The 27,691-nt window shown below is 50.9% G+C and overlaps 2 protein-coding genes across 4 annotated transcripts; both read right to left on the bottom strand.

The window, feature by feature from the left end:
- Positions 1-514: 514 nt before the first annotated feature.
- Positions 515-16,800, bottom strand: THG1L (tRNA-histidine guanylyltransferase 1 like). 2 transcript variants are annotated; one of them, XM_061567007.1, is made up of 6 exons: positions 16,513-16,800; positions 11,304-11,480; positions 9,317-9,486; positions 8,791-8,879; positions 8,510-8,617; positions 515-1,119 (listed from the first exon to the last, which is right to left on the bottom strand). In XM_061567007.1, exons 1-6 carry the CDS (start codon positions 16,770-16,772, stop codon positions 613-615), a joined length of 1,311 nt encoding a protein of 436 aa, XP_061422991.1. In that variant the 5' UTR covers positions 16,773-16,800; the 3' UTR covers positions 515-612. The 2 variants fall into 2 exon arrangements, with proteins under 2 accessions (XP_061422991.1, XP_061422990.1); XM_061567006.1 differs by having other exon boundaries at positions 515-1,122.
- A 606-nt stretch (positions 16,801-17,406) lies between these two features.
- On the bottom strand, positions 17,407-27,627 carry LOC133351661 (protein shisa-5-like). Of its 2 annotated transcripts, none has more exons than XM_061567035.1 (4): positions 27,345-27,627; positions 21,240-21,414; positions 20,260-20,393; positions 17,407-19,449 (listed from the first exon to the last, which is right to left on the bottom strand). In XM_061567035.1, exons 1-4 carry the CDS (start codon positions 27,376-27,378, stop codon positions 19,100-19,102), a joined length of 693 nt encoding a protein of 230 aa, XP_061423019.1. In that variant the 5' UTR covers positions 27,379-27,627; the 3' UTR covers positions 17,407-19,099. The 2 variants fall into 2 exon arrangements, with proteins under 2 accessions (XP_061423019.1, XP_061423018.1); XM_061567034.1 differs by having other exon boundaries at positions 21,240-21,417; positions 27,345-27,624.
- Between the last annotated feature and the right edge of the window lie 64 nt (positions 27,628-27,691).

Raw genomic sequence — 27,691 nt, forward strand, 5'->3', positions numbered from 1 at the left:
AAGGCCTGAGTCAAGACTTTTTCACGAGGGTCATGCCAGGTTTTTACAGTAGTGAGCGATGTTTTCTGCAGCGTGTTATCCCAATTGAGGTAATTTTTCAGCATTGGGATGTTTGGTCGAACCCAGTTGCATTCTACATTTGTTTTTAGCTTTGGGAACTAACAGGAGAACCTGGAGGAAACCCATACTGCATAGGGAGGGGGAGAACAACAAACTTCACACGGCAAGGTACGTGAGCCAAGAATTGAACCCAGGAACTTTTTGCTGTGAGGCACGAGTGTAACCACTGCGCTGGCACTCTGCCGTCCATATGGGTATCTATTCCTGCTGGAGATGGGAAACCTGTGGATAATAAAATAAACTGAACCATGCTCCTCGATAGGTCTGCTGGGTTGTTGGTATATGAGCCATCAAGATACATTTTGTGAAATAAAACACTGGAAATATTTTGCATCATCCTGCTGCGTGAAGAGCAGATCCACAATGCCCAAAGATAAGAATAAAGCTGACAATATAAGCTTTTTTTATTTTATTAAAAAATAAATTTTCCTGACCGAATCATGAAGCTGTTTCATAATGTATTGTTGTTGATCTTTACGGTCTAACTTTTCATCAGTTGGTTACTTTTGTAAGCGTGAGGCTTTTACTATTTTTTATTGAAAAGTCTGCGAGGATATCTGGGTGCCTTTCCCAGAAAGAATCCCCAATGATGTCTTCGTGTAGCATCACCACCTTGCGCTGCTGTTCCTGCCTTTTGTCCGTTCCCTTGGCCTTCCGCGAGGCACGCCTTCCCTCTGTCGGGGTGTCTGGAGCCACACACCGGCTCGCAGAACCGGATGCAGCATTTGGTTCAACGCCCACGCTGTAACTCGCCGCTGGCTCACCATCGCTCATTCGCGTCGCAGACACGGACTCCTGCCCCTTGCTGACACGATCACCGCTTCCCACAGGGCGCTCCCGCCGCTGTTCAGGGCTGCCCTCTGCCGTGGGCTCATCCGCAGACCTGTCCACAAGGTCTCGACTGCCACTGCATTCCTTCTCAATGACATCTCCTTTCCCTGGGTCGGCTTCCCTATGGGGAGTGGCTTCAGTCTCCTTTAGTTGGTGTCCAGAGACCACCTGCTGAGAGGAGGACATTTTGGTCAGCTCATCTTAACCTATGAATAATTTTTTGTCTGTCTGTCCATGTGTGTGTGGCTGAAACTTGCTAAGGATTTGGCTCACAAACCGTGGGGTTTATATTTTTTTTAAAGTAGACAGGTAGCACGCCATAAGCCCTGTGCTGAGCCAGCGCTATTCCGATTTCGTGTCTGTCACCTTTAAAGTTGTTAAATTAGCGATTCAGTGCTGTTTTCCATTACTTATTACATAGCACGTGCTCGACCATACCAACTCACACGCGTTCGGTGGGGGTGAGGGGGCATTTCTCTATCTTGTGGACACTGCGCAAGGTAACACACACGAAATTACAGCTCCCGTCAACCATACATCTATCTTATTTCTCTCATTTCTATTACTGATTTTTCATAATACATCGTAGACATTAACCAGTAAATATACACTATACTCTTTGGTTCTGTCGGTAATATACACTATGTAACATGCTTTTCCCCCTGGGTACTAACTGTTACATTTCATTTCCTTAAGACAACAAAGTACAACCATTATGTCTTTTGTCTCACAAACTTTCCTCTTGTGAGCAGGACTTTACGTCACAAACTATTGAGTTTGTACACTTTCCCTCGCCGCTAATTTTCTTAACAAAATGTTTGATGACAGCAGATATACACTATGTAACAGGCTTGTTTCCCCTGCATACCAACTATTCTATTTCATTTCCTTAAGACAACAAAGCACAGCCATTGTGTCTTTTTCCCCACAAACTTTCCTGTTGTGAGCAGGACTTTGTCAAGAACTATTTTTACTTTGTTTACATTTAATTTACACTTGTGTAAGTCTAAGTGTGTGCTATCGTCCATGTGTGTGTGTGACTGGCTGTACAGTGAGTGAAAAAAGTATTTGATCCCCTGCTGATTTTGTACGTTTGCCCACTGACAAAGAAATGATCAGTCTATAATTTTAATGGTAGGTTTATTTGAACAGTGAGAGACAGAATAACAACAACAAAATCCAGAAAAACGCATGTCAAAAATGTTATAAATTGATTTGCATTTTAATGTGGGAAATAAGTACTTGACCCCTCTGCAAAACATGACTTAGTACTTGGTGGCAAAACCCTTGTTGGCAGAGGTCAGACGTTTCTTGTAGTTGGCCACCAGGTTTGCACACATCTAAGGAGGGATTTTGTCCCACTCTTTGCAGATCTTCAAGTCATTAAGGTTTCGAGGTTGACGTTTGGCAACTCGAACCTTCAGCTCCCTCCACAGATTGTCTATGGGATTAAGGTCTGAAGACTGGCTAGGCCACTCCAGGACCTTAATGTGCTTATTCTTGAACCACTCCTTTGTTGCATTGGCCGTGTGTTTTGGGCCATTGTCATGCTGGAATACCCATCCACGACCCATTTTCAATGCCCTGGCTGAGGGAAGGAGGTTCTCACCCAAGATTTGACGGTACATGGCCCCCGTCCATCGTCCCTTTGATGTGGTGAAGTTGTCCTGTCCACTTAGCAGAAAACACCCCCAAAGCATGTTTCCACCTCCATGTTTGACGATGGGGATGGTGTTCTTGAGGTCATAGGCAGCATTCCTCCTCCAAACACGGCGAGCTGAGTTGATGCCAAAGAGCTCCATTTTGGTCTCATCTGACCACAAGACTTTCACCCAGTTGTCCTCTGAATCATTCAGATGTTCATTGGCAAACTTCAGACGGGCATGTATATGTGCTTTCTTGAGCAGGGGGACCTTGCGGGCGCTGCAGGATTTCAGTCCTTCACGGCGTAGTGTGTTACCAACTGTTTTCTTGGTGACTATGGTCCCAGCTACCTTGAGATCATTGACAAGATCCTCCCGTGTAGTTCTGGGCCGATTCCTCACCGTTCTCATGATCATTGCAACTCCACGAGGTGAGATCTTGCATGGAGCCCCAGGTCGAGGGAGATTGACAGTTCTTTTGTGTTTCTTCCATTTGCGAATAATCACACCAACTGTTGTCACCTTCTCACCAAGCTGCTTGGCAATGGGCTTGTAAGCCCATTCCAGCCTTGTATAGGTCTACAATCTTGTCCCTGACATCCTTGGAGAGCTCTTTGGTCTTGGCCATTGTGGAGAGTTTGGAATCTGATTGATTGATTGTGAACAAGTGTCTTTTATACAGGTAACAAGCTGAGATTAGGAGCACTCCCTTTAAGAGTGTGCTCCTAATCTCAGCTCGTTACCCGTATTAAAAAAACACCTAGGAGCCAGAAATCTTTCTGATTGAGAGGGGGTCAAATACTCATTTCCCTCATTAAAATGCAAATCAATTTATAACATTTTTGACATGCATTTTTCTGGATTTTGTTGTTGTTATTCTGTCTCTCACTGTTCAAATAATCCTACCATTAAAATTATAGACCGATCATTTCTTTGTCAGTGGGCAAACGTACAAAATCAGCAGGGGATCAAATACTTTTTTCCCTCACTGTATGTGTTAGTCCATGTGTGTGTACGTCGATATGTGTGTGTTCGTAAATATGTGTGTGTAGGTCCATGTGTGTGTCACTATGTATGTGTGTGTTTAAGTCCATGTGTGTGTATGTGTGTAAGTCGATATGTGCGTGTGAGTCACTGTGTGTCTGTACGTCGATACGTCCGTGTGTAAGTCGATGTGTGTATGTTAGTCCATGTGTGTGAGTCCGTGTGTGTGTGCGTCGATGTGTGTAAATCCATGTGTGTGTGTTTAAGTCAATGTTTGTGTGTGGAGATGGATGTGTGTGTGAGTCGCTGTGTGCAAGGCCACATCTGTGTGTGTAAGTGGATGTGTGTGTGTGTCAGTCACTGTGTGTGTGCAAGTCGATATGTGTGCGTGTGGGTCGATGTATGTGAGTGTGTAAGTCGATGTGTTTGTGTGTGTGGGTCAATGTCTGTGTGTCAGTCGATGTGTGTGTGTGTCAGTCGATGTGTGTGTGTGTTAGTCAATGTGTGTGTGTGTGGTGTGTGTGGACAACTAATATTTAACAATTAAGTTAGTATTTTTTACAATAATAATGTGTGTGTCCAAGTCCATGTGTGCGTGTGAGTCGATGTGTGTGTCTGCGTCGATGTGTGTGTCTAAGTCAATGTGTGTTAGTCGATGCCCGTGTGTGAGTCGATGTGTGTGTGTGTACGTTCATGTGTGTGTGTATACAAGTCGATGTGTGTGTGTAAGTCTGTGTGTGTGTGCGTGAGTCGATGTGTGTGCTTGGCTCCATGTGAGTGTGCAAGTCCATTTCTCTGTGTGTGTGTGTAGGTCCATGTGTTTGTACAAGTCAATGTGTGTGTGTGTAAGTGAAAATAAAAAAATATTTGTGTGTGCGTGCTATTCAATGTGTGCGAGTCGATGTATGTGTGCAAGTCTGGCAAAACAACCCCCTACCTCCTCGCGGTTGCTGGACGGGCAACTCTGTCGTGGACAGTGCTGTGGGGGGAGGGCCAATGCCGATTGGCCTCTCCCCTAATGGCGTCTGTGACCACCACAGTGGCTAATCAGGGGCTCTGGAGGGGTGCGAGGGGCTGGTAACCCCTCCACCTTCCAATTAATTACCACTAAACCACGACTTAAAACATGTAACTAATAAGCTTGTGCCGGATGCCCCGGGGGGACAGGCGTCTATGACGTCTCCTGGCCAAATCCCAATTGGCGGAGGCAGGAGATTGAATCTTTACCCTCAGGGCTCCTCCAGAAACAACGAAAAGCCACTTCGTGTGGCCACGTGGAATGTCCGAACGCTCACTGCGGAGGAGAGGCTGCCACTCCTCTGTCAGGAGCGGGACCGGGGTGGACAGTCCTCTACTCGGGGCAGGAGACTGCCAAACAACAGGGTGTGGGCTCTTCTTCTGAACAAAATGAAGGGAGCATGGGAGCGTGGGAGCGTGGCGGTGAGGTGTGGGAAGCTGTAAGCCCCAGGCTACTTTGGCCTCGCCTTCCCATCAACCGGAGGCGAGGAGTGGGGGTCGTGGTTACTTATGCCCCCACCGAAGACGAACATCCGTGGAGGGAAGCAGGCAAAGCCGATGAGTCAGATGTCTTCTATGACCTCCTGTCACAGGTGCTGGCTAAAGTGGCCACTCGGGATAGTCATCTTGTTGGGTGACTTCAATGCCCGAGTTGGTCATGATGCTGGCACAACGGTAGGAGGCTGCTAGATTTTTGTGCAGCCCATGGGCTTGTAATTACCAACATGCTCTTCCGGCATCGGCGCATCCACACAACATCATGGATGCATGCCGGGTCCAAGCAAGAACATCTTCTGGACTAGATAGTGATGCGAGCCCATGTCCTTGACACCAGGACCTACCGTGGCACTGATCTGCCCTCTGACCATGAACTAGTCATCTGTAAGATGCGCCTACCATTCTTCCAGTCCGGTGGTGAGTGTACACCCAGGATCCCATTCCAACCTAAAGAGGCCTGGTCTCAGTTAGCTGATGAAAGTTGCAAGCGAGAATTTGATCATCGCTTGTGGCTGGGGTTGGCATCCTTCCCCCCCACTCTTCCTGATGTCGAGGGTAAATGGGCGAGGTTTAGGAATGACTCATGCAGCTGCAATGGCTGCTTTGGGTACGCGGTCCAGACCTCTCCAGAGACCCTGGCTGACAGAGGAGGTGTTCAGGATAGTTGAGAAAAAGCGACAGGCCCACTCATCAGCTACAGCATCCCACATCAGAGAATGAGGAGGCTTACTGCAGCCTTCGCTCGGAGGTTCGGAGAGCCGTAAGGCGCTGCAAGGATGGGTGGTGGTCGTGGGTTGCTGAAGAGATGGAGTCTGCCTCAGTGGCCCGCGATCACAAATCACTATTTAACTCCATCAAAAAAGTAACCTGCAGCGGCACATCTATTACCATCATTAGGGGGAAAAAACGGTGATCCAATCTCTGATCCCCAGGGACAGGTTTGCAGATTTGCTGAGCATTTCTGTGAGATCCTGGGGGAGGGGAAATCCCTTAGCCAGGAAAACATCATGGCACAAAGTGGGGATGACCCTGCTGAGGCTGCGGTGCCTCAATTATTGAAAGAAGTCACCCCCTTTGTGAGTGGCTGGCTGAGGTGCCATCTGTTGAAGAAGTACTTAAGGCGATCCGGAGTCTGAGACCAGGAAGGGCACTGGGCAGAGATGATCTCCCAAGCAAAATGCTGAGGGAGGGTGGCGTTTGTGCACAGATTGCCCTATATGACATCATAACAGTCTGGACCACTGGACGGGTTCCACAGGATTGGAAGGATGCCCTGGTGGTCCCCCTCTTTAAGAAGCACAGACTGTAACAACTACAGGGGCATCTCACTCGGTGTGCCGGGAAAGGTCCTGGCAAGGATTATTCAACATCGCCTTGCTAGGCACGCTGAGGAGAGGCTTGCGGAGCCCCAATGCGGTTTCAGGAAAGGGCGGTCCTGCACAGATGCCATATTTTCTGTCCGTCTGCTACAGCAGAGGTGTAGGGAATTCCAACAAGACCTACATCTCTGCCTTATTGATCTGGTCAAGGCCTATGATACCATCAGTAGGCCTGGGCTCTGGGTTGTTCTTCGTGCTTTTGGAGTCCCTGACCCTCTGCTCACGATCATTAAGGACCTTCATGATGGTGAGCGGGCCCGGGTAAAACTACGTGGCCGGAAGTCAGAGCCATTCCCTGTACACCTTGGGGTGCGACAGGGATGTCCTCTGGCTCCCACATTATTTAACATCTATTTTGACCACGCAATTCGTGAAGCCTTCAATAGCTGTACCGGGGGAATTTCCATTTGGTACAGATATAATGGGAGGCTGATCGATGCCCGGGTGCGATCAAGGGATGGCTCCCTATTGGCCAACCACGTTTATGCATGCCGATGATTTGGTAATAGCTGTTCATTCAGAGGAGGAGTTGGAGATGCTGCTGCTGAGACTGGAGCGTGCCACAAAGAGGTGGGGCCTTACTATCAGCCCCACCAAAACTAAGCACCTACCTGGGTATTTTGTACCATCGGACACTCCACCCACACAACTCCCAATCGGTGATGGGGCAGTTGTGGAGAGAGTGGAGAGTTTCCCATACCTGGGCAGTGTGCTTATGACCGGCTACAGTTTAACAGCAGAGGTCTCACTCCGAATCAGTCGAGCGGCAATATCTTTTCATTGGTTGCATAACGCTGTGTGGACGTTACCTGGTCTGTCGCTCCGCACGAAGCTTCAGGTCTTCTCGGCCACAGTTATTCCCTCCCTTCCATACGCTTGCGAAACGTGGACCCCCCTAATGGAGCATCTTCGCCAGTTAGAAACATTTAGGCTGGCCTGCCTACGATCCATCCTGGGTTTAACCAGGCAGGATTGTGTGAGGAGCTCACAAATCCTTGAAAGATCTGGGCAAAGTCCCATCGGTGAGCTCCTCCGGCAGGCAAGGCTGCGTTGGCTGGGTCATGTAGCCAGCATGCCCAGCCACCGCATGCCTAAACAGCTTTTGTTCGGCCGGATCGAGGGGGCTAAATGGGCGCGGCATGGGCTAGAGAAGAGATGGAATGATGTGATACAGGAGGACGTGGAGCTGAGTGGACTTGCCGATGACTGGTACCAGCGGTGTCAAGATCGGCCTCTGTGGAGGAGGATCGTGAAGGACGCTACTGGGCAGTTGGAGGCAGTCGCTCTCCAACAACAACGGAGAGCTGACGAACGACGCTCACAACAATGAGCGGAGCGCCGGGTGGCTAAAGCACAGCAAGTTGGCACAGTAGGGGGCACAGGTGGTGCATCAGCTAGTCATCTCGGTCATCTCATTCAGTCGACCCGTGACACCTGGTTCTGCCTCGTGACCTCCTGCCAGCGGGCGTTCGACACTTCACTGTGGCCTCAAGGTGCACATGGCCTGGCACAAGCGTCGTGGTGACGTCACCGCCACTTAGTGGCGAATGGTGGTTGTTGTTATTAGTCTATATGTGTGCGTGTGTAAGTCCATATGTGTGTGCGTGTAGGTCGATGTGTGTGTGTTTTTTTTGCCCAGGCAATGCTGGGTACTTCCCACTAGTTTATATATTTATTTAAAAAGTGTAGATTTTGATTGGAAATAGCCTGGGTGAGGTTCACATTCTGTATATACAAATTGCTGATCTCGTCAAAGAGCATAAACCATCACGTAAACTCTGGTCATCCTTGCAGCGGTTTTTGGGGAACCATCGAACAAAGACGGTCAGTGCATCGCGTGCTTTCAGATACGCTTCTGCGACTGTCTGGAACGGTCTTTCTTCCAATATTAGTATGTATGTTCAACTTCTTTCGCACTGTAAATAGCCAACTGAGATAACACTCTGTGATAGCCGCGAAAACATTAAATAACTCGATGAGCGGCCAGCGTTCTGCACGTTCTCGGCGCGCGTATGGGATTGGCCTGCGTGCGAGCACCTTCTCCCAGATGATGGTAGTTCCCTTGCGGAACTGCAACGGCTCCTTGTTGTAGTTGATACCAAACTCTGAAAACAAGATTTCATTCTTGTCCGCCGCCACCGTGAGCTGTGAATGCACCAAACAACCACATGAGGGGATTATGACGGTGGGAAACAGGAGAGTAAGGGGAGTTCGAAAAGGAGTTTCACCGACGCATTCACGCTGCCAGCACGTGCAGATGCAAGACATGGACATATTTGTCAATTGCACACACGTGGGTGACAAGCCCAGGACATCACCTTGAGCCGTTCCTGAGCTTGGGTAGTGGTGAGGCCCCCGTTCTGCACCAGCGCCCAGAACACGGTGTTGTAGAGGTTGTTAATGTGGCCTGCCCCATTGAAGGGGGAGGGGGGGTGGAGATTTAGAATCACCGACTCGAGAATCTCTCCGTGGTTCTACTTGGAGCCGCACATAAAACCATAAACTAGAATATAAACTTTTTTATTTCACCAGGTAAGGCCCGCTGAGCTATATAGCTCTTTTTCAGAAGCAACCTAGCCATAAATGATAGTTCAACAAAGTGGCTTATCATGTTCACATTTCTAGCAGCCAAATTATCTTAAATACGTTTCCATAAGGAGGATGCAATCGTACCCTCTCTCCCTTTACACAACCCTTGAAGCTTATTTCCTATGATACAACATTTAACAAAGGATACCCAGAGTCTCAAGTTGTCAATTGAACTACTAAAATTACTTTTGAGGTTTCATTCAAGAGCAAAGGTTATATCAGGAGGCAGATTCCCATGGAGGAGTTTGTGCTCACAGTCGGCCTGGCGCCAGCTCAGGTAGTCCCGCAGATGCCGCTCTGTGGGGTAGAGCACAACGCGGCCGTCAAACGCCGGGGGGTAGAGGAGCCGCTCCGGCGCGAAGAACTTGTCCCAGTAGAAGACGAACGCCGAGGAGAAGAGCGAAGCCACCTGCGTCATGAACTTACTGCCGTGGGATGACACAGAGACGCATATTCCCGATAAGTTATGAAAAATAATAGATTTTACTCTTTCTGGCAATAAAACAGGTGTTATGATGTTCAAACACCAAATAGATACATTTTGCAATAAATCAAGTCTGCATTAACCACACATACTTGTGGTGAACATGCAAACAAAACATGCTCTGATAAAAATGCATTGTCTTTTAAATTGATTGGCCTACAAAAGGTATCTATTTGGTGTTTGTGCATCTTAACACCTCCTGTGCCAGAAAAGGTAAAACCTATTCTTATTTTTCATACTTTGATACTAGCAAAAAAGGTCCCATGATATTTCGTTACGTTATTTATATTATTACAATTCTTGTTTACCCAAAAAAGACTCAACACTCTTTTAGACTACGAAGTCCTTGTTAGGCGCGGGGGTTGCATTCCTGAAATTGCCACGTAAAACGAATTCGCTTTAAGCAGGAGTTATTTTACCATAACGAATAATGGCAAAGGTAGGGGTGCTGTTCCAGCCCATAATTTTATTGTTTTTATTTGACAGCCGACTGTTTCACATGTTTATTTTTTAATGTGTTGTGTTTATATATGTAGAGGTGGTTACGGAAAGGGAAGCGGACAAACACACAGGGGTGTCTACATCTACGTCCGCAACGGTTAAGCCTGGGGGGCTATGGGTGGTGCTGTGATCCCCCATAGCCCCACCCCTCGGTGGCGGTTGGTATAAAAGGCGGGGAGCCAGAGGGCTCGGGGTCCAGTGTGAAGCTTAACCAGCGAAGACTGAAGACCGGCAGATAGGCCCTGGAACTTCCCTGGCTCGCTGTCCTTCTCAGGGCCGGGCAGGGCAAGCCAGTGGCGCGGCCCTTAGAGCCTCAGGACCGATGCTTTTGTAACAGCACGGTCTGGTTGGCTGGGTGCCGGGATCCGTGCTTAACCAGGGCCGGATCAGATAGCCTCCCCTAGCACTCTTAGATGACTGGGAGTAGATCAGTCGTGGATAGTGCTAGGGGTGTATTCCTGTTGAATACGGGTGAAGAGGCCATTACCCCTTCAAGTGTTATGTTACTGGCCTTTGCTTTAATAAACAAGTGTGCCTCGACTACGTCGTCTCTGTCTCGCTGATAACCCACTATATATATTTGCTATACATATGCTATGTGTAACAGTCATTTAAATATTAAGTGTGTAAAAGATATGGCGAGTGAAAAGATAAGAGAGTGAGATGACACTTCGCACACAAAGATGCCAGAACAAAGACTGAGGAACAGGAAGGCGTGCCATGTATCACAGCGCACATCAGACCTACAGAACCAGCTCCCAGCATCACCGAACAATGCTGCCATTACCCAAGCCGTTCAGAAAAGTTGTGTTATAGCAGGCATGGTACGCGTTAAGTGGAAAACGTTCCAATAAAAAAAATCGCGTTCAAGCTAAAATGTGTAGTGTGAACGCCACTCGTTTTAAATGGAGATTTACTGTACTGTCACTTAACCAGAAAACTCAGAGAAAACCCATGCAGAACAAGAGAGAAAGAACATACAAACTGCACACAGGAAGGCAGCCGATTCAGGAATCAAACTCAGGCCTTTCTGCTGTGAGCAGAGCCATCCCTAAGGTACGGCAAATCAGGGTGGATGCCCCGGGCCCCGCGTTTTGGGGGGCCCGTGCTTCGACGTCACAGTGTTAGATGTAATACTTCCGGTTTATTTTGAAGGCGTCAGGGGAGGGGCGCACAGTGTGATTTTCCCAGGCCCCGCACCCCCCTATGGATAGCCCTGACTGAGGCAAGAGTGACGGCAGTGGTGATGGTGGTTACCTGGCCCTGCGCTTAAACCAGTTGGTTTTGCGGTGGAACACGAAGCTGAACTCGTCGCTCTGCCCGTAGGCCAAGACGAGGTCGTCCAGCTCCGTGACCACGTGCGCCGCGCAGTGCGCCATGAGGCACAGCCCACGGGCGTCGTTGGGCTTCACGAACCCGTGGTCCTCGGCGAACCTGCGTCGCGGAGCAGACACCGCCGACACAAGCCACGTCAGCGTCGCCGTTCCGTGTGTGTCTCTCTTCCGGGTTCTCTGGTTTCCTCCCACAGTTAAACATCGGGAGAACAAAAGCCACGCAGAAAGGCACCCGAGTTTAAGAATCGAACCCAGGCCCTTCTTTGTTTGTTCTGCATGGGTTGCTCCTCTGAATTCCTGGGTTTCTTCCGATATCTAAAAAAAAATAACAAATATCCCAATGCTGAAAAATGACAGCTACACCTCGATTTACCAACGAATTGCAGTTTACAAAATTTTGCGTGAACGCAATGGACAAATTACAGACACTTTTTAATGAATAAAATCGAATATCCGTGTTAATGAAATTTCACTACGGCACGCGCCGTGACATCACCAAACAAGAAGCGCCCAGGAGGCTGCTTCATCCATTCGTGATAGCGTTATGGTATCTTTTGATCAGTTCATTGAAAACGTTAATTATATTAGTTTTAAGTTATTATTAAATCGTTTTAATATTTACATTATTTTTGTTTTGGGAAAAGTGATATCGGTGTATATTTTTATGTTAGGAGTTGAGTGGGAATTACTGTCCGAAACACATCCCTCATTTTTTTTTTCAATTAATGGGAAAAGCCATTCCGATTTACGATAGTCCGTTCTTATATGACGTGTTTTCATAACGCTAATTGGATATAACGCAATTGATGAATTAGGGAACACGTTTTTCAACTAATGCGAATGGGATATACGGTGACTCCTCTACTTACAAACATTCGACATACAAACTTCGAGAGATACGAACAAACCTGTCCGTATGTCCAGTTGCCTGTTCGGACTGAGAGTCGAAAGTTCAACCACCGCGCAAAAATAGATGGCGGTAGTGACATCTACAGAACATGAAGAACAAGTGATATCTACAGCCACAGGAGATTATACAACTTTTAAAGCCATTCCCCGTGTTTAGTGTACATGCCGTACAACATTTTTGGAATTGACAGGAGTAAAGTTGAATTTACGAACAAATCGACTTACGAACAGACCTCTGGAACCTAACTCGTTAGAAAATAGAGGAGTCCCTGTAACGCGATTGAATGAACAGAACTGACGCATGAGTAGGAATAAGCGGTTGTACAGCTGCCTAAGCATAGCATCATCACACGAGGTGTGATGCTGCTGGATGCTTCTAGATGCCACCCACACGCCTGCATACGCATCGTGTTATTGCGGACTGTGCTTTACCCTACATTATATATTAAGACGTGATTTTTCCATAACGCGGTGTTCTTCAGGAACGCCCCTACCGCGTTACACGAGGACAGACCGTTTTCGTTGAACCTGTGTTTTTTTGAAGAACGCATCCCACTATCTCAAATCGAGGGTCACCCATACCTTCCAATCCATACAGTTTACCCGTATTCTTGGACAGGCTAATTGAGTTTTCAGGTCCATATGGTGTACTGCTGTTTTAATACGGGCACAAAAATTTGTTTTTTTGTATTTCTCCCTAGTCATTGGACTTTATAGGATGAACGTTGAGATTTATAAGGGGCACGGGGTGACCAATCAGATCTGAATTGGTCTGTAATAATGTGACGTAAATGGTGTCACTCGGGTGTTCGCGCCAGCTACTGTTACAGGAGTGCAACAATGCGTCTGGAGCCTCTCTCTAGCACCAAAGTACGGCATGTCAGCCAGCCCTAGGGGGCAGAGTCCTGGCGATGGTCTGAGAGAGGGCAAGGGAGGGGTGGTAGCCTGAGTGGGGCACGTGATGCTCGGTCGAGATCATTCGGGAAAGGTCTCGAAGGGGGCATGGCCGAAGGCAGAGCGAGGCCACGCCCAGGAGCATCAAGGGGCAGTCCCGTGAGTGTTCTGGGCTCGTCTGTAGAAACAAGCCTGGCTCCCGCGTCTCATCGTCTCCGGGTCTTCGTCTAGAGTTAATTAGCTATTCACATAGTTAACCAGATCACCTACTATAGAACCCAAGTTGCGTTCAGTGTTACCCGCTAGGGAAGTTGTTAAATAAAAGTGTTGCCTCCCAGTCCAGAGTGTGTGCCTCCGTATTGGGGAGCAACACTACACTAAGGTAGGCAGCACTGATAAGGGGTTGACAGCAGGTATGGGACACCTGTAACCTGCAAATCACTCAATTTAGTCCATGGGCTCGGGCCAAAAAAATAACTTATTGGTACGACCTGAGGTGGCAAAGTCTCGTAATGATTTTTGTAATCCTCCCTGTGTGTGGGACATATTCTATGATAACCTTTGCGGAGTAGCATTTTAACTGTAGTTACCATGAGTTTTATACCCATACCTTATCACAGGCGTCCGGAACAATGAAATGGGCATTATTACTGAAAAACTACCTAGACCAAAGCCAGTTAGATCACAAGCTGGTCTTTATTGGTTCAAAAACACAATGAAAACACAGGATAATAAGGAATACCATCGTGAGGTAAGGAACTTCTTGAATATTATAAACATTGACATTCGCATATACTTAGTCAATGACACATGTAATCTTACCAATAAATGGCATTTTTTTAAGCTGTCTGTCAGTCTGTCTGTCCGTCTTTGTGTGGATGCAACTTGCGAAGGATATGGCTCGCAAACCGTGGGGTTTATATTTTTAAAAGTAGCCAGGTACCACACCGTAAGCCCCGTGGTGAGCCAGCGCTATTCCGTTTTCCCATCCGTCAACTTTAAAGTAATAAAATTAACAATTTAGTGTTATTTTTCATTATGTATTTCCTCGCGCCGCTAAAGCTGTACTAGGGTTGCCCCTAGCAACGGACACGCGTCATTGGTGGAGGGGGGATTTCTCATTTGCGTTCAAAATGCAAAAAAAATACACACAACGCTAAGGTAAATTCATCAAAGTGTCATGTCCTCATCTCCCCCCCCCCCCCCCCCCCAATGTGTGCACTTACTACTTTAGGGTCGGTAGATACTTATAGCGCTTAGATAGTATTATTGTCGCGCAGGCGGGGGGATGGTGGGGGGGGGGATAGCGGCCCAGCCCCCCGCCTGCCAAGGTGCCACCTCGGCCGGCTGGGAAATCTAGGCGAGGCCGGGGGCTCTGCGCGGGACTAGGCCTCACCACGTTCACTCTGTCAGGTGAGTACTTTGTGCTATAGAGTCGATATATACTGCTATAGTGAGCATGTACGACTGTAGTGATAGCAGGTACCACCACAGTCAGTATGCACTGCTGTAATAATAGCAAGTACCACCAGTCAGTATGCACTGATGTTATCATAGCAGGTACCACCACAGTCAGTATGCCACTGCTGGAATCATAGCAGGTACCACCAGTCAGCATGCACTGCTGTAAACAGAATAGGTACCACTACAGTCTGCACTGCTGTAATCATAGCAGATCCCATCACAGTCAGTATGCACTGCTGTAGTAATTGCGATGAAAGATGCAAAAAAAAGCTGATTTAAGGCTGTTTACTTGGCGAAGTTCGTATAAAATCATAAAAACTAACTACATTTATCAAATATAGTTATTCTGAATTTAATAATTGTGTGCATGTTATGAAAGTTTACAATTTATAGATGTCAAAATTGACAAACTGAACAAAAATATTTTCCCCTCTAGTCCCTGGCCTTAATTAATAATCTTAACAGGTACATTAACAATACATTGAGGGTAAAGTTATCACTTTAGATATCTTTACTGAACAGATATAATACAGAACCACCAGTACTTGACTCCCCTGCCAGAAATTGATCATGAGCAAACAAGCTGCTAGAAACAGAAGGAAAACAGAGAGCGCCAATCTATTCCAGACTTAACTACGTCACTGAAATTGAAGAACAAGCGTGAATGCAAGAATATGTATTAAATACATGCCTTGGGGCCAAACATCCATTTTGTCAATTATTTATTGTCTTCATTAACAGCGGATGCGTTAGAATGTTTTATTTGTAACGTCCGGGCAAATAGGCGTGATTGCGATAGGTGCAGAAACATGTTTCCTGCGAGAAAAAAATAACAGCTGCTCATTTGGAAAGGTTATCACGTATTATTTAACTTCTGTTGGTGTAACAAATAAAATGGCACCATTTAAGTTTTGCCACTTTGGGTGGTGCCGATATGTGGTCTGGCCCAAGGACTAATTGGGATCGCAGCAGCATCGCCCGCTGGCTGCTGCTGCTGCTGCTCGCGGTGGAGGCGCTCGAGAGCAGCAGGCGAGGCGGGCGAGTCCCGGGGAGCCGTCGTCTGCAGCTCGGCGCGTTCTGTAGTTTACACAGCTGCTGAGCACAGGCCCAGAACGTCAAACGGGCCGGCAACAAACAGCACTCCCAAAGTTGCAATCGGTAAGGTGAATGCGTTTCTTGAACCCGAGCAAGGACTGCATTATGAGCTTGGGATGAGTGACAACGGGATGGGAAAAACAGAAAAGGACTACAGTATAACCCGCAGTGTGGTGAGTGGGTAGGTGGACGGGTGAGCGAGTGGGTGGATGGATGGGTGAGCAGGTGGGTGGTTGAGTGAGGCTGGTTAAGAGTGGAAGTGAATGAGTGGGTGGGTGACGGGGTCTGTCCCGGGACCTCCTGCCAGCAGCGAGCCTTCGGCACTTTACGTGCCCTCAAGACATACGACCTCGCCTGGCACAAGCGCCGTGGTGATGTCACCGCTACTTCGTGGCGGATGGGGGTGTTGTTTTTGGAGTGTTGTGGTGTTGATGTGGGGAGTTCGATTCCCGCTCACGGCCAACACCAGTGACTATTATCGGAACCCGTCACGGGCCTCTCCTAGGTTGACTCGGCCTCAAATGAATACCTGGTGCGGCGTGTAGACATCGCAACTAGGGAGTCAAAGGTGGCCGGGTGTGGTGCTGGCCACCCACCCCTTCGAAGGTGCTACTCGCTCGCAGAGCACTTGTCCCAACAGTCTGTTAAGGCTACGCGGGGGCTCTTTGTCTCTGTGGCGCTGTGGTGGTGGCTGAGCCCCGTGTGTGCGTGCGCGAGAGACGGCGACTGCCGCTGTCTCCACGCGTGGACGGGGGTACAGTGCGCCCTACTTGCGGAAGGATCTCCCGTCGAGCCGCACCACCACCCACGTGTCGGGCAGGCACGCGTCCTCGCGCTCGAAGCCGCGCGTGTACGCGAAGCGGCTCAGCGCCATGGCGGGGTGCGGCGCCGCGTGCAGCTCGCGGCGGCGCGCAGGCGCGCTGGGAGGAGGCGGCGGCGGCGGCGCGGGGAGACGCGGAGGAGGCGCGGGGCGAGACGCGGCGAGGCGGCGGCAAAGCGCGGGCAACAGCAGGAGGCGTGGGGCGCGCATGCGGAGGCGGCGGCAGGAGCGGGGCGCGTGTGGGAGGGGGCGGGACTATGGGAGGCGGGGCGAGGGCTCGTTGCGAGGGGGCGGGGCGAGGGGGCGAGGGGGCGGGGCGCGTGGGTGAGGGGGCGGGGCGCGTGGGTGAGGGGGCGGGGCGAGGGGGCGGGGCGCGTGGGTGAGGGTGCGGGGCGAGGGGGCGGGGCTCGTTGCGAGGGGGCGGGGCGCGTGGGCGAGGGGGCGGGGCGCGTGGGTGAGGGGGCGGGGCGCGTGGGTGAGGGGGCGAGGGGGCGGGGCGCGAGGGGGCGGGGCGCGTGGGTGAGGGGGCGGGGCGCGTGGGTGAGGGTGCGGGGCGAGGGGGCGGGGCTCGTTGCGAGGGGGCGGGGCGCGTGGGTGAGGGGGCGGGGCGCGTGGGTGAGGGGGCGGGGCTCGTTGCGAGGGGGCGGGGCGCGTGGGCGAGGGGGCGGGGCGCGTGGGTGAGGGGGCGGGGCGCGTGGGTGAGGGTGCGGGGCGAGGGGGCGGGGCTCGTTGCGAGGGGGCGGGGCGCGTGGGCGAAGGGGCGGGGCGCGTGGGTGAGGGGGCGGGGCGCGTGGGCGAAGGGGCGGGGCGCGTGGGTGAGGTTCCCGCTGTCCAAACAAAAGTGTTTTTTATATTGCAGATACACGTAGAATCATTGGTGCACACACGTTCATATTATATGCGCTCTTGTATACAGCCTCAAGTCATATCGCAACTCCAGTCGAAGCTGTGCAGCATGAGTGGCGGGGCAGAGCCGTCCCCAGGGTACACGGCGAATCTGGGCGACCGCACCGGGCCCCGCGCTTTTGGCGGGGGCGCTTTGGGGTGGCGGTGCGCGCTTCGATGTTACGTGGCGTGTGTAATACTCCCGGTTTAGTTTGAAAGCGTCGGGGGGCCCACAGTGGGATTTGCCCCGGATCCTACACCCTCCTATGGACGGCCCTTGTGGTGGGAAACACGAAGGCCCAATCCACGCGTGGGCCACGTGGACGCGCGCGCAGCGCTGCTCCCGGCTCAGCTCCTTCCACAGCTGTGCTGAGAAACGCGACCACACCGAGCTGTGCACTCGTTTTGCTATTGCACACGCGTGTTGAAAGTCACCTAGAAATACCATGTTTATATTGTTTGTTTTCTTTACGTGGTAAATTAATATACAGAAACTGCCAGCTTTTGCAATTGATGTTTGAAAATAGGCCACGTAATGTGGCAAAATGTATGTGGTAAGACCCTCCACCCCACCACCAGACGTAGCCAAACAAGCTAAATCCTCGACACCACGGCATTGGCTTGTATTCAGCGTGGCGGCTAGAGCAGGATAGGATTGCCTGGTGGCGCCTCGTGGGGACTGCTCCTCCCTGAGGGGCATGCACATGATGACGATGATGGCACGGGACACCTGGAAGCTAAAGGTGTCGCGGGTAATGCTTTGGTAGATGCATTCTCGGTCGCCTTTGGAAATCACGCACTCGGTTGCATTTCCGTTTGTTGTAGGTGATGAATTCTTGTTCTCGATTTGTGCTCCTACTCTGTAAATAAACAACTCCTTGCTCTCTCAATCTTCATCCGCGCCAATCATTGCGGTGGAATTGCCGTCGGCAATGCATACCGAGAGTGTAAAGTATTTGTGGTAATTTAGCAACCTTTACACTGTGTTATTGTTAATCCACTCGTTTACCCTGGAAAGCCTTCACTGAGCCTCAGCTCTTTCTGGACGGTCCTGCAAAGTGTTTGCAGTCCGGGGCGATGTTGCTGCTGTGTGTAATCCCAATGAAGCAATTTGCTGATAATTTTTTAGCATTGAGATGTTTTGTCCAATACCCGTTACATTGTATGTATGTTGAACTTCTTTCGCGCCGTATGTAGCCATCCGTGCTAATCGGAGGTGCGGGGGATGGACATAAAATTAAACACAAAAATCAGTTCTAAAGAAGTGAGTTTTCAGAGCAAACCCATGCAGAACACAGGAGAGAACATATAAACTCCCCACATTCATAATAAAAGCTTTTACATCAACACAGCCATTTAGTAAGGTTGTAATCACCAGCGAAACGTGGTTAGCTAAATTTGGAAATGTGGGATTTTCTCTCCAACACACAGGTGTGTTGAAGTTCACGTGACAACCTTTATTAATTGGCTGTGCCGGGTGGAGGTGGGTTTACGACATTTATATTTACGCGATGTAACCCAAAAAACTTTATTACGAAAAATATTGGTCAAATCCACGCGGAAAGGCGCCCGAGTTGGGTACCAAACCCAGACCCTTCTTGCTATCGAGGTGCGAGTGTCACCACTTCGCCACCGCAGCATTGCCGGCCGTTCTAAATCTGCGTGCCCTGCCGACCAGACTCGTCGTACGGTGGTGGCGGCCCCACGATGAACTGATACTCGGTGACTGCACGCACCGCATGTACCACGGTGGCACCCTCCGGAACCAGCCCACCGGAGAAGCCCCCTACGAACGTGGCAGAGACGAGTGGGGGGGTTTCAGACTGCGGGCTGGGCGTGAGCTCTGCGGGTGAGACAAGCTGAGAGTTGGCCGGGACCACCGTGTAGCCTCCATGCAACTGCCTGCCCGCGTGCTGGCTGGAGGGCTGACTCTGGGCTTGCGTTCTGGTGAGGCTGCTGAAGGACCCGGCATGGGAACCGTACAATGATGCATCGCAGTGACCTGAAAAACCAACAAAGTTTAATCATATCGATGCTTAACACGTGCGATGTCGCATCTCGTGTTACAATCCATTATCGATGTTTGGGTTTAGGCCTTGTCATTTTGAAGCCAGGTCAGGTGATTTTGACTTCCCGGATCTCTTCCTGAAGATGTATGGTGCAGTTTCAAAGGAAACGCCATATCTTATTGGTATATTTTAGTTGTGAAAATTGTTCATCTTACAGGTGAGCTTAAACATTAATAAGTGATGCTTTCGATGATTTTACACATAATAATTAATCTGTTTGGTTATTGGGTGGTGTATGGTATTGACGACACAAATTTGGTCAGATCATTCCATGACCGATAACCAACAACCGACTATTAATGATTAGATTATCTTTACAGAACCGTCTAATAACAAGAGCTGCTCATAATTTTACTGAATTTTCATGACAATGCCAAATAAAAATGCACTGCACTGCTTCTGTGTGGTCATGCATGATTAAGCTGACAGCAATTGGGATTGACAGTGCAGCGGTTAGCACACTGTGCTACGAACCCGGGAACCCGAGTTCGATTCCCGCTCACCGCAAACACCAGTGGCGATTACCTAAAACGGTCTTGGGGCTCTCCTAGGTCGACTCAGCCTGGTGCGATGTGTGAACATTGCTACTTGAGATACAAAGGCGGCCGGGCGTGGTGTTGGCCACTCATCTCCTTGCGTGCCGTGCCAGCTTTCATCGGTGGTCGCTCACAGCACTCGCCCCAACAGTCTGTTAAAGGCCATCGGGGGATCTTTACACTTGTGCCCAGTGTGGTGTTACCCACTGGAGCAGGAGGACGAGCGGCGGCGGAGGCGCATCTGGCTGAGCACGCAGCCCGAGCAGGTGCAGCAGCAGATGAGGGTGAGGATGAGCATCAGCAGGAAAAGCCCCAGCGTGATGCCCGCGATAATGCTGGGGCTGGGGAGGTGGCAGCACACCGTGCCAATTCACATGCACAGTGGCGTAAACATCGTCCTTGTTGACTCAGGAAATCACAAGAATATATTTTTTCATGAAGGTCCTGCCAGGTTTTCGCAGGAGGGGGTGATGTTGCTGCTCTGTGCAATCCCAATTGAGTTATTTTTAGGTAACTTTGTAACTGTTCAGCATGCTTGGCCAATACTAGTCACATTTCTTTGGAACAAGGGGAGAACATGGATTTTCCTCCAGGTTCAATGTTGAATTACCTGAAAATTACTTAATCGGGATTACACAGTGAAACATTGACCCTGACTGAGAACACTTGACAGGACTATGTATGTGGCCATTTTTTTACCGGCAAAAAATGGTCCCATAGATATAACTGCTCAACCCGACATAAAAATGCTTTGATATTTGCATTGCCTTAGTGTTATTTGCCTTTTGGCGTTATGTGGTCTAACACTGGTGAGACGAGGCCATAAAGGAGACTGTCTCTGGTGTAGGCTAATCCGTTTCAAACACAATGCATACATTATTATCAAAGAACGTGTGTTTGCATGTTTTGCCACAATCATGTGTGGTTAATGCATACTTGATGCATTGCAATGGGTGTCTATTTGGTGTTTGAACATCTCAACACGTGTATCATTGCTGGAAAGAGTAAAACCTTTTCAATTATTATCACTTGAAACAGTCTTGGAACTCAAGTGATACCTTTGTGGGTAAATAAGCTTAATAATAAATACGTTTCCTGTGCACATCTTTACAGAATGTACTCGCGATATATCTGATCGTTTTTTGCACCGTTAATCTGTGAGCGTGGAGGTGTGCGGCGTTCCTGACCTGATCACAAAGAAGTTGCACCAACTCTGCTCATCCTCGTGCAGTTCCTCCAGGGCCGTGGTGCAGCAATAGCGAGCGTGGCAGTCTCCGCAGCAGTGCTGGGGCCATGGGCAGTCGAAGCCCAGGTGCCACTCACCCGCCTCCGTGTAAAAGCCACTGCAGTCGCGATCTGACGCTGCTGAAGGGACCACACAACACGCAGCTTACGTGTGGAGTTGGCCAAACATCCCGATATAGAGGGCCACAGAGCTTGATAAATTGTTGGCGCCGGTTCCGGCTGCCTTCCCGCCTGTCTGTGGATTCCCGCACCTCTCAATCATTTTCTGTCTCTTGGCATGATCTACCTCTCTACCCTCAAGCCTCTGGGTGACAGGAATGTTCCACCACACTGGGATAGGATGAGCGATGATCCGAGGTAGGATTGAATGTAAAAGCACATTTTCACAACCAACCAAATGGTTCTGAACTACGGCACCATGGCCCCAAGTCCGTGGCCTTATCCGTCACTGACACCCAGCGCCTCCACGCACACATTCCTGTTCCATCAGCGAGAGAGATATACATGCAAAGAGACACACAGGCTCTCATATAGACCTATATGTGAATCGTTGGGTCTCTGTAAGTCCCTGAGTGAGTCTGTGTGTGTCTGTGTGAGTCTATATGTCTCTGTGTGAATCTGTGTCTTTGTGGCGTCTATGTGTCTCTGTGTGGATATATATATGTGGGGAACGGTAGTGCAGCGGCGCACAGCACTATGAACCCGGCGACCTGGGTTCGATTCCCGCTCACGACCAACACCGGTAGACGATTATCTGAACCGTTCCCGGGCCTCCCTTAGGTCGACTCATCCTCAAATGAGTACCTGGTGCAGTGTGTAAACACCGCCACTGGGGAGACAAAGGCGGTCGGGCGCGGATCTGGCCACCCATCCCCTCGTGTACTGTTCCGGCCTTCATAGGTGCTCGCTAACAGCACTTGCCCCTACAGTGTGTTAAGGCTATACGGGGGAACTTTGTCTTTGTGTGGATATATGTCTCTGTGTGAGTTAATGGGTCTCTGTGCCAATTGAGGCCGCTCTTCCCAAGTAACTCTGATAGACGTTCTTTCCCTTTGTGTAATCTGGCTCCAGATCATCAGGAGTCCTCTCTTGCTTTCCCACTTTCCAGTGTCCAGCACAAGTCTTGCTTCAGCCTTCTTGCTGATGACATGCAGTGTGCGTATGTCAATGTGCACCTCGCCTGGTACAAGCGCCATTATGATGTCACCGCCACTAAGTGACACGTGGTGGCTGTTGTGTATATTTATGTATGTGTCCTGGTCTCAGCCTCCCCCAGGGCTCTCAAACTGCCTCACCGCCCCCATGGCTCTCAACCTGCCTCACCTCCCCCAGGGCTCTCAACCTGCTTCACCTCCCCCAGGGCTCTCAACCTGCCTCACCTCCCCCAGGGCTCTCAATCTGCTTCACCTCCCCCAGGGCTCTCAACCTGCTTCACCTCCCCCAGGGCTCTCAACCTGCCTCACCTCCCCCAGGGCTCTCAATCTGCTTCACCTCCCCCAGGGCTCTCAACCTGCTTCACCTCCCCCAGGGCTCTCAAACTGCCTCACCTCCCCCAGGGCTCTCAATCTGCTTCACCTCCCCCAGGGCTCTCAACCTCACCTCCCCCAGGGCTCTCAATCTGCCTCACCGCCCCCAGGGCTCTCAACCTGCTTCACCTCCCCCAGGGCTCTCAACCTGCTTCACCGCCCCCAGGGCTCTCAACCTGCTTCACCTCCCCCAGGGCTCTCAATCTGCCTCACCTCCCCCAGGGCTCTCAACCTGCCTCACCTCCCCCAGGACTCTCAACCTGCCTCACCTCCCCCAGGACTCTCAACCTGCCTCACCACCCCCAGGGCTCTCAGCCTGCCTCACCGCCCCCAGGGCTCTCAACCTGCCTCACCGCCCCCAGGGCTCTCAATCTGCCTCTCGGCCCCCAGGGCTCTCAACCTGCCTCACCGCCCCCAGGGCTCTCAATCTGCCTCACCGCCCCCAGGGCTCTCAGCCTGCTTCACCTTCCCCAGGGCTCTCAACCTGCTTCACCTCCCCCAGGGCTCTCAACCTGCTTCACCTCCCCCAGGGCTCTCAATCTGCCTCACCGCCCCCAGGGCTCTCAACCTGCCTCACCGCCCCCAGGGCTCTCAATCTGCCTCACCGCCCCCAGGGCTCTCAGCCTGCTTCACCTCCCCCAGGGCTCTCAATCTGCTTCACCTCCCCCAGGGATCTCAACCTGCTTCACCTCCCCCAAGGCTCTCAACCTGCTTCACCTCCCCCCAGGGATCTCAACCTGCTTCACCTCCCCCAGGGTTCTCAAACTGCTTCACCGCCCCCAGGGCTCTCAACCTGCCTCACCGCCCCCAGGGCTCTCAGCCTGCTTCACCTCCCCCAGGGCTCTCAACCTGCCTCACCGCCCCCAGGGCTCTCAGCCTGCTTCACCTCCCACAGGGCTCTCAGCCTGCTTCACCGCCCCCAGGGCTCTCAACCTGCCTCACCGCCCCCAGGGCTCTCAACCTGCCTCACCGCCCCCAGGGCTCTCAATCTGCCTCACCGCCCCCAGGGCTCTCAGCCTGCTTCACCTTCCCCAGGGCTCTCAACCTGCTTCACCTCCCCCAGGGCTCTCAACCTGCTTCACCTCCCCCAGGGCTCTCAATCTGCCTCACCGCCCCCAGGGCTCTCAACCTGCCTCACCGCCCCCAGGGCTCTCAATCTGCCTCACCGCCCCCAGGGCTCTCAGCCTGCTTCACCTCCCCCAGGGCTCTCAACCTGCTTCACCTCCCCCAGGGATCTCAACCTGCTTCACCTCCCCCAAGGCTCTCAACCTGCTTCACCTCCCCCCAGGGATCTCAACCTGCTTCACCTCCCCCAGGGTTCTCAAACTGCTTCACCGCCCCCAGGGCTCTCAACCTGCCTCACCGCCCCCAGGGCTCTCAGCCTGCTTCACATCCCCCAGGGCTCTCAACCTGCCTCACCGCCCCCAGGGCTCTCAGCCTGCTTCACCTCCCACAGGGCTCTCAGCCTGCTTCACCGCCCCCAGGGCTCTTAACCTGCTTCAACTCCCCCGGGTCTCTAACACCGTGAGGCAGCGGTGCCTGGACCTGGCCAGATTACGACGACTAGGATCCAGTTACAAAGTCACCGGGCGGTGCGTCCTTCCACAGACACCGTGGACACGATATTCGATCTGAGACAATCACAACAACAACACTACCACCCCATCCATTGCGATCAATATCCGACTGCCGCACCGGCATGAGGCACAAGGCGAATGAGTTGTGGAGCTCCCACAGTGGAACAGCACGGGAGCGAGCACAGACGATGTACCGAGGAACACATTAATACTAATCAATGTTCCCAGGGCTACCGTTCCCGTGAGCTTCACTCGCGAGGCTTCCTCCACCCATGTTGACGACTCGACGGTTCACCAGACTCCACGCTGTGTTCAACCACCACCACCACCGCACACACTGCAGGTCACAACAACACTCAGTCAACCACTCACTCAGTCACCCATTACTCAGTCTAAAAAAAAAACAAAGATTCCCCCGCGTAGCCTAAACAGACTTTTGGGGCAAGTGCTGTTAGCGAGCACCTATGAAGGCCAGCACGGCACAAGAGGGGGTGGGTGGCCAGCACCACACCCGGCCGCCTTTGTCTCCCTTGTGCCGATGTTTACACACCTTACCAGGTACTCATTTGAGGCTGAGGCGACCTATTTATAAACAAACACAACGACACTGGCGCCCACCCACTCACCACACCGCCGGTCACCTTCCTTCTCTTTTTGCTTCTCGCCTCGCTCTCCTCCACTTGGGAATTCCCTCCCATCGTCTCTTTTCCCCAAGCTCTAACTGTTGACTGTTATCTATTCGAAACCTTATAGTGCTGTTCGTTTCTGGCCGCCTGGCGTTTTGTGTCTCTGGTCCTGTGCTCAGCAACTGTGTTTAAAAATAATGAGCGTCCCAGCGGACATGCCCTACCCTCACAATGGTTTAAAATTAAGGTTGTTAACCGACAATCAGTAGAACCGGTAATCGTTTTACACAATCCGGTTTCGAAAGTCAGGAAGCGGCGTTCATTTCCAGTGGAATTTTAGATTCGAATGCACTGATTGACAGGTGCGCGAGAACGTACAGACAGGTAAAAGGCGCAACCCTGAAAGAGCTTGCTCTCGACACTGCTGGCGGAAAGGGACCTCCCGATGGTGTTCGGCCTACTCTTCCACGTTGGCCTGACGACTTGAAAGAGGTGGGCGGTACCCACACTTCACCCCACCACACGCGACCTGCCGATCGACTGTGGAATACCAATTATTGTACTGCCACTGAGTGGACGGAGGCGTTGAAGGTGAGCATTTGAGGAAATTGGCCCCCTCGTTCCAACTGCCGCGCCGGGAGATGGGAACCGAACCGGCGCCCTCTGAACTGCTTCAGTGGAGCGCGCTCGCCGCTCACCCAGCGCGAATCGCCGTGGCAGCAGCTTTTGTTTCTCAGTTAAAAGAGGTGAAATGCTAATTTCACTGCCCGACATATACAATCTATAACTCATTATACAGTCGATAAATCATGATACTGTCTATAAATCATGATTTAGTCTATAAATCATACAGTCTACAACTCATTATACAGTCTGTAAATTATGATACAGTCTACACATCATTATAAGTCTATAAATCATGATACAGTCTATAAATCATTATAAGTCTATAAGTCATGATGCTCTCCGTACGGCAAACCGGTGGTCGTTGTTTACAATTCGATGACCGCAAGGCTCTGGATCCACGTGCGGCTCTTTAAGGACTCTTCGTGACGTTTATAAAGGACCACCATCTCGTATTCACATTCATTGGGGCTCTTGAAAAATGTTTTTCGTTACTGAATTAAACAAAAAATGTCTCCTGTTATTTTAAACGAAACTATTGTTTTATTTTACCAGGTAAGGCCCACCGAGCTATATAGCTATTTTTCAGAAGCGACCTGGCTATCACAAATGATATCCCAACGAAGTGGCTTATCACGTGGAAATGTATCGCAGCCAAATACTCGAAAAGGCACGATTCTAAATGTGGAGGGGAAAACCGGAGGACCCGCAGAAAAACGCACGCGACCACGGGAAGAGAGACACGCAAACTCCAAATATACAGGCTTCGTCGGGGTCGGTATCGAACCCATGACCTCCTGTGTACCAGGCGAGGCAGTTCACATCTCGCCACCGCGGCGCCCACCCCAGGGTTACCCGTTATACAAACATTTTTTTTAAACAGCCCTCGCTAAAATAAAATACGTGGTGCTGCTGCTGCTGCTGCGCTTGCAGTGAATGCACCAAGCACAGCCAACGGCACAGCGCCACGCGTTCCGTGCCAAGAACACTGCGTACATGTGGCCTCAATCGGAAACGTCATACAGGCGCACGCCTACGTGCTGTGAAGAAGGGCCAATGCCCAAAACGTCGCCCGTTCTGTACGCTCGTTGTAAGGCCACGATGTTATTAAATGTGTTGAGTTTACAGCGCTCTTGATGCCATTTGAATATTTGTCAAACACAGAGAGGACAAGTCAAAGGTCTAAAACACATCAAGAGGCTAGCCACATACATAACTATTATCAAAGTTGAAATAGATACGAGTGAAACGCGTTTCTTTAATTGAGCAAGGTTATACTAATTATTATTATTATCATCACAGTTTGGGAAATACGATGGGAGGGAATTCCACAGTGGAGGAAAGCAGCAGAAAGAGAAGCGCTGTGGCCTGCGGTGTGGCGAGTGGGGTGCTAGACACAGTAAGGAGGTGTGTGTGGGTGAGTGTAAGGTGTGAGTGGGTGAGTGTGATGTTGTGATCTGCAGTGTGGTGAGTGAGTGAGTGAATGTAAGATGAAGTAGGTGTGAGTGTGTTGTTGTGACCTGCAGTGTGGTGAGTGCATGTAAGAGTAAGTAGGTGTGTGAGTGGGTGCGTGAGACGAAACAGTCGGTGTCTGCGAGAGACCGAGTCCTCAACACGGGCAGCAGAGCAGACCCGGAGCCATCAGCTCCATCAACAATAACAACAACACGGACGCCGAGCAGAGTCGCACTCACCCAGTGGTAAGAACACGAAGGTGGGCACGTACATGTTAGCAGAGAAATTAACAACAACAAAAACTACTCAAGACGCGTGCGATGATGATGATACGCGCTGCTCTGTCGCCTTGAGCCTTTGAGCTGCGTTGAGAGCCACAGTCGACTTCTGGGGCCGGGTGGGCAGAGCAGGCAGGCGCCGGGGAGTAGAGGCCGGCTGGCTGGGGAGCAGCGCGGGTGAGTGATAGGAGGGGTCACGCTGCCGTGGGCAGCAGCAGAAGAAACGCGCCTTGAAGGGCGCGGAGGGGAGGAGGCTGCGGGATCTCGCCGCTCGGATCGCCACTCTGAGCGAGGGCGGCCCGGCTGGA

This window comes from Lethenteron reissneri, chromosome 38, assembly GCF_015708825.2.
Source record: "Lethenteron reissneri isolate LAM-NWPU_2019-01 chromosome 38, ASM1570882v1, whole genome shotgun sequence".
In the NCBI taxonomy this organism is placed as follows: domain Eukaryota; kingdom Metazoa; phylum Chordata; class Hyperoartia; order Petromyzontiformes; family Petromyzontidae; genus Lethenteron; species Lethenteron reissneri.

What these genes read in the sequence shown, in the direction of transcription:
- LOC133351661 (XM_061567034.1), bottom strand. Translation starts at nt 27,378, where the DNA reads ATGTACGTGCCCACCTTCGTGTTCTTACCACTGG. An exon ending in CTTCGTGTTCTTACCACTGG is followed by an intron (nt 21,418 to 27,344) that starts GTGAGTGCGACT and finishes TGGTCCCTTCAG; the next exon opens with CAGCGTCAGATCGCGACTGC. An exon ending in TGCAACTTCTTTGTGATCAG is followed by an intron (nt 20,394 to 21,239) that starts GTCAGGAACGCC and finishes CCACCTCCCCAG; the next exon opens with CCCCAGCATTATCGCGGGCA.
- THG1L (XM_061567006.1), bottom strand. Translation starts at nt 16,772, where the DNA reads ATGCGCGCCCCACGCCTCCTGCTGTTGCCCGCGCTTTGCCGCCGCCTC. An exon ending in TGGTTTAAGCGCAGGGCCAG is followed by an intron (nt 9,487 to 11,303) that starts GTAACCACCATC and finishes ATCCCACGGCAG; the next exon opens with TAAGTTCATGACGCAGGTGG. An exon ending in GAGCTGGCGCCAGGCCGACT is followed by an intron (nt 8,880 to 9,316) that starts GTGAGCACAAAC and finishes TCAATGGGGCAG; the next exon opens with GCCACATTAACAACCTCTAC.